This window comes from Sciurus carolinensis, chromosome 6 (assembly GCF_902686445.1).
Source record: "Sciurus carolinensis chromosome 6, mSciCar1.2, whole genome shotgun sequence".
Lineage (NCBI taxonomy): Eukaryota > Metazoa > Chordata > Mammalia > Rodentia > Sciuridae > Sciurus > Sciurus carolinensis.
The window spans coordinates 87254570-87268101 of record NC_062218.1 but is presented as its reverse complement, the minus strand read 5'-3'; the positions used below and the strand labels follow the sequence as shown (position 1 = coordinate 87268101).

General features: G+C 34.2%; 1 protein-coding gene across 1 annotated transcript in view; it reads left to right on the top strand.

Annotated features, from left to right (window-relative positions):
* Window positions 1-13532, top strand: part of LOC124986352 (uncharacterized) — a 123021-nt gene that overhangs the window by 31491 nt on the left and 77998 nt on the right. Inside the window, exons 5-6 of the mRNA XM_047554755.1 lie at window positions 94-261; window positions 6453-6554. Coding sequence (XP_047410711.1) covers window positions 94-261; window positions 6453-6554 — 270 coding nt within the window. The remainder of the gene's footprint in view (window positions 1-93; window positions 262-6452; window positions 6555-13532) is intronic.

Sequence of the window (13532 nt, the reverse complement as noted above, 5' to 3'; positions counted from 1 at the left end):
CTGTGTATTTTCTGCTTCTCTCCCTGACCAGCAGTATGTTGGACCTTCTTTCTCACCAGAGCATAATTGGTGTTATTTTTTTCTGTTCCTCAGTCACCTCAGAAGAAGGCCGTTCTATGGATTTTGGCTTTCGAGTAGATATTGAAGAAAAAGGATTCTACACAGAGAATTTTCATTCAGCAGCATGGGTTTTCCAAGGGGACGATGGGAATCCTGAAGATAGTCCCAGATGTCTTAGTAAAAAACCACGACCAGTAGCTGGTAAGGACTCTACAATCATAGCAAGATGAGTGAGCTCTGGAGAACTTGTAGCTAGACTCCAGGCAAGTCTCTGCAGTCACCAAACTGGAAAACTGGGTGGGAGAATTTGGTGAACTAAAGCATGTGTCATACACAGCACATTTCTTAATATTTTGTTTTTAAAATAAAAACTGTCTTAAGAGCTTATTCAAACAAGAAAGTAATTCTAAAGTTGGAATAAAGATTAATACACTCAGAAAGAAGAGTTTATTTTCATCCTTAGTTAAAAAAAGTACTTACTAATTTTAAAAATATACTAGAAAGTATGAAGAAGTAATAAATTGTCACTTCTTATTCCAGCTTCTCTAGATAACTGTTTTATTGTTTCTACATTTTTTATTATACATACTTCTGGTCCTGTTCTTAAAAATATATGAAGTATACATCTGATACTATCATGTATTTATTTTTATTTTGATATATATGATCTTACAGCCTGCTCCTTACATTTGATAAGTATTTAATAACTACACTTTTAATTGATAATTTTTTGCAGACTTCATTAATATTCTAATATTAATGTTCCATGATAATTTATAAGAGGAATTTTAGTAAATTAAAAATTAATAACTATATGTATTTCCCTAATGAAATAATAGCTTGTGATTTTTAAAAAACTTACACCTGAATTATAATTTTCAATATGCAAAATATTTACTTCAGTCCAATCTTTGCTACAATTTTAGGGTGCAGATCTTTTGTGAGCTTCTATTTTGTTATTACAAATAACCTTCATGAATAAACAATTTAACACAAGCAAAGATCCAGGCAGAAAAGAATATTTTAAAGTAATTATACAATAACGTATTCAATAAACATCATGCCTACTATGGTCAAGGTCGTAGGGGTAGTTGTAAGAGAAATGACAGGTTTGAGAGTATGACAAGTTCTACAAAACAGCACATAATTTCATTCATTACAGGCATCATAATGTGCTCAGTTTCATCTTATCTCCAATTATACAGATAAGATGTAATCTATACATACGTATATATTATGTATAATGTCGTTTGTCTTCCCTGTAGAATAAAATAGAGTCTTTCTTGGTTTTCTTCTTATACATACTATGAAATTGAAAAATGGAGGGTTTAAATGAGGAAAAGTAGTAAATCTAAATGAGTTCTTATATACATGCCTAAGAGAATACAAGGTTTGTAATTTGCATATGTAGAATATTTATTTATATTTACATCAAATTATAAACAAATTAAGCTTAACCACACACTGAAAAGTAAACATGAGACTTTGAATCCAAAACTTAAATTATTCAGAGTAGAGTTTGTGAAAATCAAGATAGTGTTGAAGCATACAGTTTTAGTTAAGTGAGATGAATAAGTTCTACAGACCTGCTGCACCACAGTACACCTATCATCAACAATAATCTATTGTACATCTAAAATTTTAAGAGGGGAAAATCTAATGTTAAGTGTTCTTACCAGAACCAGATAAAAAATTTTAAAATAAAATAAATCAGAACAACCACTATAGTAACAAAAGGTAGATGATGGGAATCTAGGAGCAACCTTAAAAAAAAAAAAAAAAAAAAACACCAAATTTTCTATATCTAACATATGTACAGTTGAGTTAAATGTAGGGAAAGAATATCAAACTGAAGGTCAGAGCTTCAGGTCAGAATATCTGTCTTTTATTAGTTCATTGGTATATCCCAATCTCCCAGGACTGTGCCTGCTTCATCATAGGAAGTCAACGTGTATTTTTAGAATAAATAATTAAAAATACTATAAGTACAATACAATAAGTACTATTGAATATTTATCACCTATGTGATTTTGGAAAAATCATCCACCATTATTATCCTTCTGCCTATCCCAGAATTTAAAAAATGTAAAACAAAGTTATATATGTGAAAACTACAATGGGCTCTTTCTATTCATTTTGGCTATTTTTATCTCCCTCTTTTATTTCTCTTAATTTTATAATAAATTTGGCTGAATAATAACTATAAATATATATGTATTCACATACATGTCTATGTATGTTTATATACCTTTATATGTAAAATATACATAATTTATATTGTATTAAAATTCAGTAAGTTAACAAATATTTATGGAATATTTGTTTGTGGCAGGAACCAGAGAACATAAAGATGAGGAAAACATAATTCCTACCCTCATAGTATTTTAGCTAAAACCTGATGTATAACGCAAATAAAAAGTACAATTATTATAATTTCTACTACTGTTTGTATTTATCAAAGAACAGCATTTTACTTAATTTGGTATTATTTGGTAAAAGAAAACAAGTGGAATTGATTTTTGGGGGTGTATATAAATATATTTGTACACATGCATATATGCATACATATATGTATATATGTATGTCTCTGTGTATGTATAAAAATATATTTAAATTTTGCAAGTGAGCTTCATGATACAACTTATTGGACTGAACCTCAGTTCAAGAATAGCTTTGTGGGCTGCAGCGATAGCTCAGTTGGTAGAGTGCTTGCCTTGCAAGCACAAGGCCCTGGGTTAAATCCCCAGCACCACAAAAAGAAAAAAAGAATAGCTTTGTTTTCTTTTCATATTGTTACTAACACTTCAAGTGTTACTTGTACCAGGTGCCTGTGTTCATAACTATGTGGTACCAAGAGACCAATAAAAGAAGATGGAAATTAAAAAGAAAAGTGAGTTGAAGGCTAATAGACAGTTTTTGAACTGAAAATATCCTTATTAACTAATAACATTTTAAGTTATGCTAATTTATATCTACCAGAATGAAATAAAATTCATAATTTAAAAACAAAAAATCCTACCCTGAATTTCCTGAAAGAATTCTTCTGAGTTGGATAGAGACTATATCACTATGTGAAAAATTTAAGGTATGTTTAGTATATCAGTTTTGTTATATTTGTGGATATATCCACCCTTTGAATTTTCACATCCAGCTACCTGATTCTAAGGAGGTATTATCTGGGGGGATAAATTATTGATGATGTGCCCACCCAGTCTCTGAAACAACAATAATATTCATTTGTGAATTTTCAGCAATTGTGCAGTATTTGTGGATTTTCCACAAGTGACAAGGGAAAGCAGGACTATGCATTTTAAAATATGAGGAAATTGTCTTCAGAATGGGAGGGGACCATGTTACAAAACATTTTGATTGTCTCTTCTCCCACATGAGAGCTCTGCAGTTGAGTTCACCATTTCAAAATTTTATTGAATTGTTTATTTTTTTATACACATTGTTGACATTCAATTTGCCTGATTGAAAAACTGAAAAGAAAGAAACACAACCTAGCTAGCAATAGCTAGTTTAACTGTCTCATGCAATATGAAAGTAAAATAACAAACATAATTTTATTTGAATCAACACAGTAAAAATACTCCATTAAACAAATATCTGTTGGGTAATCAATCTGTCAAAGCACAAGATAGTATCAAGAGAGTAACCTAGAGGATGCAAGAAGTCTTGACAAGTGTAGATATTAGAAATGATTTCTTCAGGGGTCAGAAATAGGATTTCTGATTTTTTTTTTTTTTACTTGATTGGTTACCAGCCTGTTGCAGACTGCTGAAATATTAATTCCTAAGTCCTTGAATTTCCCAGTTCTGTTTCTTAAGTTATACTGAGATCCAGTAAGTGGCAGTCCAAACAGTCATACCAAAGAGAATTGTGTTAACCAGTAACAGAGATTTCCCCAGAAGCATTGAAAAGAGCAGAGCACAGAATTTTAGATCTGGAATGCACTAGTACCTTCTCAGCAACTTTGGTATGCTTTTCTTGATTACAGTTAAAAAAAAAAAAAAAAAAGCATTTTCTTTAGACATTTTGTGAAGACAATCATTCCTTCAGGAATTCACATGAAGAGACTCTGGTCTTCGAATGTTTGCCTGTTTTGGCTGTCAGGGTCTGCAACACGAACTCCATGAGAAAATCACCCCTTGTCTGTCTGGAGAACCACTACATTTTAGTACTTAGGGAAACACCTGGACATATAGTAGGTCCTCAGTAAGTGCTTATTAATGAATGACTTCTGCTATCAAACTGCAAGGAATTCGGAAGAACAGATGCATGTTCCCTTGTTTTTATCAGATACTTTTGTTATCTGTCTGACTAAGGAAGTGGTCTCATCTGAGCATGCATGGACAAATTGCTTAACCTTTTACTATATGTGTTATTTCTCATAAGAAACTTAATTTGAAAAATATTGATTTACCTCAGAATATCTGAGAGAAAATTTAATAAGTTAAATGGCAAATCATCTTACAAACTGAGCCAAGTAATATAACTTTATAATACCAATATTTCTCCAGATGTCAAAGACAAGCTCACCTGCCTACCTGCCAGAGATGGTAAGGAAGAGATGCCCCAACAAATGGAAGATTGAACTAAGGGCCTTCCCCACTCTAAATAAAATTGTTGTCCATCACTTTAGACTCTCAAGAGTTCCTTTGACCTCTTAAATGCTCTCAGTTCTGATCATGTTTCAGCTACATTTAGACATTCTGTAATAGTCTTTGAATATAGACCTAAAAAGTAGGCCACCCTGCACAGGATAAATGTGCAGAACACCTAAATCTCTTCAAGAAATGAAAAGTGACAAATAAAAACATTAAAAAAGAACATTGGCATAAGTCAACAAACTATATTATCAATGAATTATGTTTCCTATTTTTTGATAAAAGGGGACTCTATTAAATTTTAATTTTAAGGTGTTAGATTGCCCTGCCCTTATTAATAAATCAGCATTCTTATTTCACAGCTATTAACCTGGCCTTTCCCCAGGACCTCAGAATAGGCCTATTATTAATACTTCACTTTTGAAGCTCAGAAAAATATCATTATACTTTATTATTATTTACTCTCAGTTATTTTCAATTTTTCATTGACATATCGAAATAAATGGACCAATAAAGTATGTCAATCTAATTGTTTAAGGAAGATTAATGCTCTTAGTACTTCTCTCTTGTAGACTTGACCATAAATAAAACAGAATACACATTATTTTGAAGTTTTTTGTTGTATTTCTTTATTGGATACCATTGTTAGCATTTAAAAATGAATCATCTGCCATCATATAAGCCCTTCAGGTGTTTTATTTCATGTATTCTGAGGTGATTCAGGTATATGTTTTTTTTTTCATAAACAGAAAATGAAATGAAATTGTATAATTAAAAATGAATAATTAAAAAATAAGAATGCCTACCAAGTCCACATCTCACTCCTTGGAAACTGTCCTTCCACAAAAGGAAGAGACAGTCTTGCGAGGGTGTGTTTTCTGTCTTGGAATCATGCCCGCTTCTTGCCTTTAAAGAGGAACAACAGAAGAGTTGTGATCAGAGAGGATTTTTACCTGTGAGATGCCCTCCTTCTGGAACTCAAACTTGGAAAATGCTCTTGGTAGTGAACACAGAAGTTAAAATCTTTCAAGGTGAAGAAAATTCAAGAGGGTCCTTGAATGAGCTGAAGTTATGAATAAACTGAACTCATCAACAAGCAGAAGCTGAGGAAGAAACATACACACATCTATACCTGCACACACAGAAAAGAGGGTACAAAATCAGCAGGGAGAAGAACAAACAGAAGGAAAAGCAGGTGAAGAGGTCACTGGACTGGAGTAAAAATCCATGGTCTCTTAGTGAAATTCTTGGTACTCCACACCTTCAATGAAGCACACTTAAGAGTTTCTCGTAGAAAGACCCAATTATTCCTATATTCTTCTGAAAAACTCTTGTTGTTTTAGCTTTTCTTGGTTTCTTCTAAGACTTAAATGTATGAGTGAAGATTCTGTTTTCTTATCTCTATAAATAACCTGAGACTAAATATCTTATTTACAGATCTAGGTGACTTAGATCTTTAAGGCCCAGGTGCCTTACAGGTAGCTATAACACAGTGGTCAAGAGGGCAACCTTGGGCATTGTACTGCTCTACCCCTTCCTCACCATGTGACTCAGGCAAGTCGTTTAACCTCTTGGTGCCTCAGTTTCCTCTTCCCCCAAAATAAGAATAATATGCTGTTGTGTAAATTAAATTAGATATTACTTATTTAATACTGGTTAGAACATTTTCATTAGTTCTGGCATGTAATAAACCATAAATACTAGCTACTGTAATAATAATATAATTAATTAATAATACCTAAAAATTAACGCAAAGCAATGCCCCCTTTGCTTTCCTTTTAGTTCGTGAGCGAACGGTGAGACTATTCAAGGGAACTGGAGATTATCCCTGGGGATTCCGAATTCAGTTCTCCAAACCAATCATGGTAACTGAAGTGGACACCAGTAAGTGGTCTCACAATAAAAGCTTTAATTCATTTCTGAACAATTATCTCAACCCTAGCAAAATACAGAAAATAGATTTCAATATCATAGTCCTGTAAAACACACATATGCAATAGAAGCAACTTCTAAATCTCAGTTTATCAAAAATGTATGATTGAGAACTGTTCACATCATGATCATATATTTTAAATACATGTATTCCTGATGGAATGTACTTTCTGATCAACACAGAGTGTTACTTAGTCTTCCTACCAAAAAGCCCTATTTGTTTCTACAGAAATGGTGCTCAATTCTGTAGGCAAGAAGACTATTGACCAGATAGCTGCCCTCTTGTCAGTATTTAATAGTTTCTGGGAGGAATCCTATTACCCCTAAATTCTTTTCTCCACAGCTTCCCAGGTGTCCATATTTTTAAATTAGTGTAATGGGAATTAGTAAATAAATAGACTTTTTTACGTCCTGATTTCTAAATTGAGAATAATCTGAGATGAATGATTTGAAAAAATCAGAACCCAAAAAATATTATTGGTAGGAGCATAAAATAAAGTATCCATACTCAGCCTGGTACATTAGGGGAGAAGCAATGAGATTATCACAGAGGGAAACTCAGGGCCTCTAGAGAGTTTCTGAATTGCTTTATTTTCAATTGTTTGTTTATCTCCCCATCTTAACACTGATTTCCCCAAGGTTGGTCAGCAACTGTATTTTACCTATTATATTATCCTCAAAATCTGGTGAAGTAGTCATGAGACAACAGAATGGTGCCCCAATAACACTTGGTGAGTGGCTGTGAGAGCCCTAGATGTCTGAAGGCTGGAACAGCATGGGGAAGAGAAACACTTCAGGAGGACCCACCTTTCCTGTTTTGGCCACATGCTCTAATCCCATTTCTGGCCTCATTATCACTAGGGTCCCATTCGATTTCTCTTGGTCAACACTTAGAGTTCCTCTGTTGTAGACTCTTTTGGTTCTGTTGGAAACTGCCTTTCTGTTATGAAGAAGTGAATGACTCTTCAGCTCTAGTAAAGGTGACAGGGACGACAAGTGCATCAGAGGAAATTGTTGCTTCCCAGCCCATCACACAGACATACGTGACACCAGTGAGCAGGAAACAGTGTTCAGACTGCCACCAATTTTTTTTTATATTAATGGAATTTTTAACCAACTATCAGGGTATGAGAATAGAGAAAGGAAATATTTATTGCCCAGAGAGACTGTAAGATCTTCTGGGCACAGTAAGGAAATTAAGGTTCATCCTGAGGAAACTTCCTGCAGGTTATCATTCATCCCAGATGATTAATAAGCACACATGCTATGAAATGTAGAGTTTAGTCTCCTATAAGCCTGAGAAGACTACCTAAATGTTAAGTAACCTGACCACCTATTTTAGATTCATTGATGTTACAAAAGACAGAGATTTACTTACATATTAATTTATTTTTAGATTTTTATTTTTTTATTTTTATAGACTGCATTTTGATTCATTGTGTACAAATGGGGTACATCATTCCATTTCTATGATTGTGCACAATGTAGATTCATACCATTTGTGTAATCATACATGTACCTAGGGTAATGATGTCTATCTCATTCCACCCATTTTTCAAACCCCCCTCCCTCTCCCTTTCCTCTATGTAATCTAAATTTCCTCCATTCTTCTCTCGTCCCACACCTACCTACCCCATTATATATCATTCACTTATCAGGGAAAACATTCAACCTTTGGGTTTTGGGGATTGGCTTATTTCACTTAGCATGATATTCTCCAGTTCCATCCATTTATCTGCAAATGCCATAATGTTATTCTTCTTTATGGCTGAAAATATTCCATTGTATATACATAACACAGTTTCCTTATCCATTCATGTGTTGAAGGGCATCTAGGTTGGTTCCACAATCTAGCTATTATGAATTGAGCTGCTATAAACATTGATGTGACTGTAGTATGCTAATGTTAAGTCCTTTGGGTATAAACTAAGCAGTGGGATAACTGGGTCAAAAGGTGGGTCCATTCCAAGTTTTCTCAGGATTCTCCACACTGCTTTCCAGAGTGGCTGCACCAATTTGAAACTCCACTAGCAATGTAAAAGTATGCCTTTTTCCCCACATTCATGCCAACATCTATTATTGTTTGTGTTCTTGATAATAGCCATTCTAATTGGAGTAAGATAAAATCTTAGAGTTGTTTTAATTTGCATTTCTCTAATTACTAGAGATGTTGAACACTTTTTCATATATTTATTAATCACCTGTATATCTTCTTCTGTAAAGTATCTGTCCAGTTCCTTGGCCCATTTATTGATTGGGTTCTTTGTATTTTTGGTGTAAAGTTTTGTAAGTTCTTTATAAATTTTGGAGATTAATGGTCTTTCTGAAGTGCATGTGGAAAAGATTTTCTCCCACTCATTCCCTCTAAAAAATGGAACAAGACAGGGATACCCTCTTTCACCACTTCTGTTTAACATCGTCCTTGAAACACTAGCCAGAGCAATTAGACAGACCAAAAACATTAAAGGGATATGAATAGGAAAAGAAGAACTCAAGCTGCCACTATTTGCCAATGACATGATTCTATATTTAGAGGATCCAAAAAACTCCACTAGAAAACTTCTAGAACTAATAAATGAATTCAGCAAAGTAGCATGATATGAAATCAAATCACATAAATCTCGTGTATTTCTGTGCATAAATGATGAATCCTCTGAAAGAGAAATTAGGAAAACCACTCCATTCACAATAACCTCAAAAAATAAAATACTTGGGAATCAATCTAACAAAAGAATTGAAAGATTTCTATAATGAAAACTACAGAACACTAAAGAAAGAAATTGAAGAAAACCTTAGAAGATGGAAAGGTCTCCCATGTTCTTGGATAGGCGAAATTAATAATGTCAAAATGGCCATTCTACCAAAGGCACTATACAGATTTAATGAAATTCCAATTAAAATCCAAATGACATTCCTCATAGAAATAGAGAAAGCAATCATGAACTTCATCTGGAAGAATAAGAGACCTGGAATAGTCGAAACAATCCTGAGGAGAAAAAGTGAAGCAGAAGGTATCACAATACCAGGCCTTAACTATACTATGGAGCAATAGTAACAAAAACGGCATGGTGTTGGCACCAAAATAGACAGGCAGACCAATGGTACAGGATAGGAGACAAAGAGACAAACCCACATAAATACAGTTACCCCATACTAGATAAAGGAACCAAAAACATACAATAGAGAAAAGATAGCCTGTTCAACAAATGGTGCTGGGAAAACTGGAAAACCATATGCAATAAAATGAAATTAAACCTCTATATCTCACACTGCGCAAAACTCAACTCAAAATGGACCAAGGACTTAGGAATTAGACCAGAGACCCTGCACCAAATAGAAGATAAAGTAGGCCTGAATCTTCATCATATTGGCTTAGGATCAGACTTCTTTAACAAGACTCCCAAAGCACAAGAAATCAAAGCAAGAATCAATAAATGGGATGCATTCAAAATAAAAAGCTTTTTCTCAGCAAAGTATACAATCAATAATGTGAGATTTACTGATTTATAATATCAAAGTATAGATCAGTTAATTTCACTGTAAGTATAAAAGCCATGTAATATCACAGAGAAAAGAACTCACATTCATTACAGACCTATTTTGAGCAGAGTATTATATATATGTATATATACATATATATAATATTACTAGGGAGAGCATATATATATGCATATATAATAAAACTTGAAACTTGATATTATCACATCCATTTAGCAGATGATTAGATTAAGGGTCAAAGTTGTTAAATGACCTGCCTAAGGCTTTATAGTTATAGTCATGGCAACACCAATGTTCAGGTATCAGAATTTCTACTTCCAGAAAAGAGTTCCTTCACTGTAATTTATTTCAGTCAGGACTCTTTTGCAACTTATAGAACATTGGACTGTACATGGTTTAAATGATGTAGGGGAAGTATGGGCTCACAGAAGCTGAAGTCTCTTAGCTGGTGCATGGATTTGATTTGCTTCAATGGCTCAATAATTTCATCAAAGACATGACTTCTTTCATTCCCTTCTTTGGTGTTGCATGCTTCCCTGTTGGATACAAAACAGTCTCCACAGTTCTAATCTTTTCCTATCACAAATCATAGGGTCAAAAAGAGAGGACAGTTTTCCAACTTCAAATACCCTCATTTTGCTATCAGCCCTGGGGCCCACTGTGAGTCAGTTTACATAGGCCAACTGCAAGGGGAATAAGATTGTTTTAAATAAATTACTAGAAAGCCAGGGACTACTCCGGACCTGAAGGCAAGGAACACTCCTTTACCTTCCTCAAGCCTTTACATAATGGAAGATAGAAGGCGGTGAGGCTGTGAAATCTCAAGAAACTCTTTCACCTCCCAGCCTCAAGCTATATTGAGACAGTGGCTCCCTGCAACCAATGAGACACAAACAAGAAGCACACACACACAAACTAAGTATCACTTGGTTAATGCAAAAGATGGATCTTTTCCTCTTCTTGATGTAATAGTACTTGACATCTAATCCCTTTCTGTAAAAATCTGATTCTACTTATCAAAGAACTGCCTTTGATATTTTCATGACTTGATTCTGGTCAAATACATTAAATATCACAACAACTCTTTTTAGCTAATGGTCTAACTACACATTACCTCTAATATTTGACTGTTTATGGAATGAACAATGTTCATTTTTTTTTCTCAACAGTCTCTCTAATCAATTACCTTACAGATCCATTCTTCCCTTTCTGAGTGAGTTTTGAGATGATCTCTAATTTTTTTTCTTAGACAATAAAGACACCTTCCCTTTGTTTCATCATTAAAAGTCTAGAGTAAACTAATAATCTTAGAACTACAGGTCAGTCTAGAATAATCATCAAAATGTCAAGTATTCTTATCCTATCTAAAGTTTTTAACCTTCCCTCAGTTTGAGCCTGCCTCAGATTTGCAAGTATGGTTGTCTTCTTTATGATTTCTATCTCTACTTCCTATTTTTCAGAAATTCTACCTCTACACCTCTGAATGAACTGGAATTTGTATCTTTTTCTGCCTCCTTCACCTATGGAAAGCCAGTCCTTCCTGTTGTGTGCTTGATCCCCTTTGTTTTCACTTTCTAATGACTTACTAAATATTAGTAAATTAGGAACAGATAAAAACCTCTTTAACATAACAAAGGAAGTTCCTTTATCTTCTGATAATAGACAAAATGAATGTGCAAGAGGTCGAAGGAAATCCCTGTGCCTGGCAATGGGAAGAAAGCATGCATGAGTGGGCAGAAGAGCCTCTGAGCACACCTGTCTGGCACCTGAGAGAGGAAGAACAGCAGGACTGGGCAGGAAGAGACTCAAACAAGTTCTGAGAAATTCTGAGACAGGCTAATAGGGAGCCCTAGAGCAGAGTGTCTATTAAAGGAATCCTGCTTTTGGTTAGCAACCGCCTGACTCTAGCACCCCCTCCAAGTTCAGTCACTAACTGCAATCAGACTGGGAGGAGTATAGCCTCTGTGAGAGATGCTGGGTCCAAAAGTGTGGCAATCAAAAGTTCTCAGTCAGTTCCAGTTCTTGCAATAGGTAGATCTGACAGTGTGAACATAAGAGGGCCACAAAGGGTGCAGGAGAGTAAGCCTTGGTGGGGAAAAAAGGAAGCTGATGAGAATAATTCTAAAAACATGAAAATCACTACTTTGCAAATGCTATAGAAAGAAATCAAATGACAACTAAATTAGCAGCAGAAAAAACACATTCATCTATTTTAAATCTTAGTATTTAAAGATGTTAGTTCTTCCCCAAATTATCTGTAGATGTACTCACAATCAAAATTCTAGTAGTAGTTTTAGTCCTCAGTTTTTATTTATTTATTTATTTATTTAATTTTTGGTAAAAAGTTCTCAGATTCTAAAATACAGGAGAGCAAGGGCCAGATTACTAAACTGGATTTTTTTTAATCCAGGGGGAAAAAAGTCTTCTATTCCTTAATTAGATATTAAATACAAATGCATGGATATATTCTTATTCTAATGTGAATGAATTTCAGTTAAAGTTTAGTCAGTTAATCAAATATATATACATGTATGTGTCTGTGCATGTGTGTGCACATGTATACTATTTAGCCAATTATTTCTTTACTAATGAGGGAAGTGAGGGAGTCTTTCTCATGTCAGTGGGATTTAGGGGTGGAAAGGTGAACTACAAAGAATTGAGGAAACCGTGCTGAAGAAGACTTGGCAGCAGGGCTCAGATGACCAAAGATAAAAATTGCAAATATTGTCTAGGTCAGTTTTACTTGGCTCCTTAGTGTCCTTTATATGAGCAAGAACACAAAATAATCGTGTGCCATGTTATCTCTGTTTTAGATACAAAGACAGGCAATATTTTAGCATCAAGTGGCTTCAGATTTCTTACTACATTTTTTATAGAAATCTGGCTTTAACAAAATCAGTGTTCATTCATGAGAAATTTATTAAAGGATGTTTCACATATTCCCACTCCACTTTCTCTTTCCCCTCTTCCCTTGCTCCTCTTCTTGTTTTCTCTTTCTCCCCTATCTTCTTTCCCACTTCCCTCCTCTCCTTTCCTTTCTCTTCCTCAGACTTCATGAGATTAGTTTCAACAGAGACAAAGGAATTTGTAAGGAATATAAAAATTACTACCCTTTAAAAATCAAACTGGACTGACTTCATAAATTCAGTAGAATTTTGCAAAATATTCCAAATCTTTACATACCTTTTGTGCCTGCTCTTCTATATAAGTTAATGTAGATTAATAAGATGTTATGATTTATTGAATTTCTGATACCTTTGCAACTGTTCAAATGTGAGACAAATAAAAATGTTTGCATTGCAAATGGCTTTTTATTTAGAAGCCCCCAAGGTTTTTGTAATAGGAAAAGCTAAGACATCTTTACTGTACTAGAAATGGTGCAATACATAGTTAACCTAGGATTTTATTCGTCATAAAAAAGTGCTGCCCTGG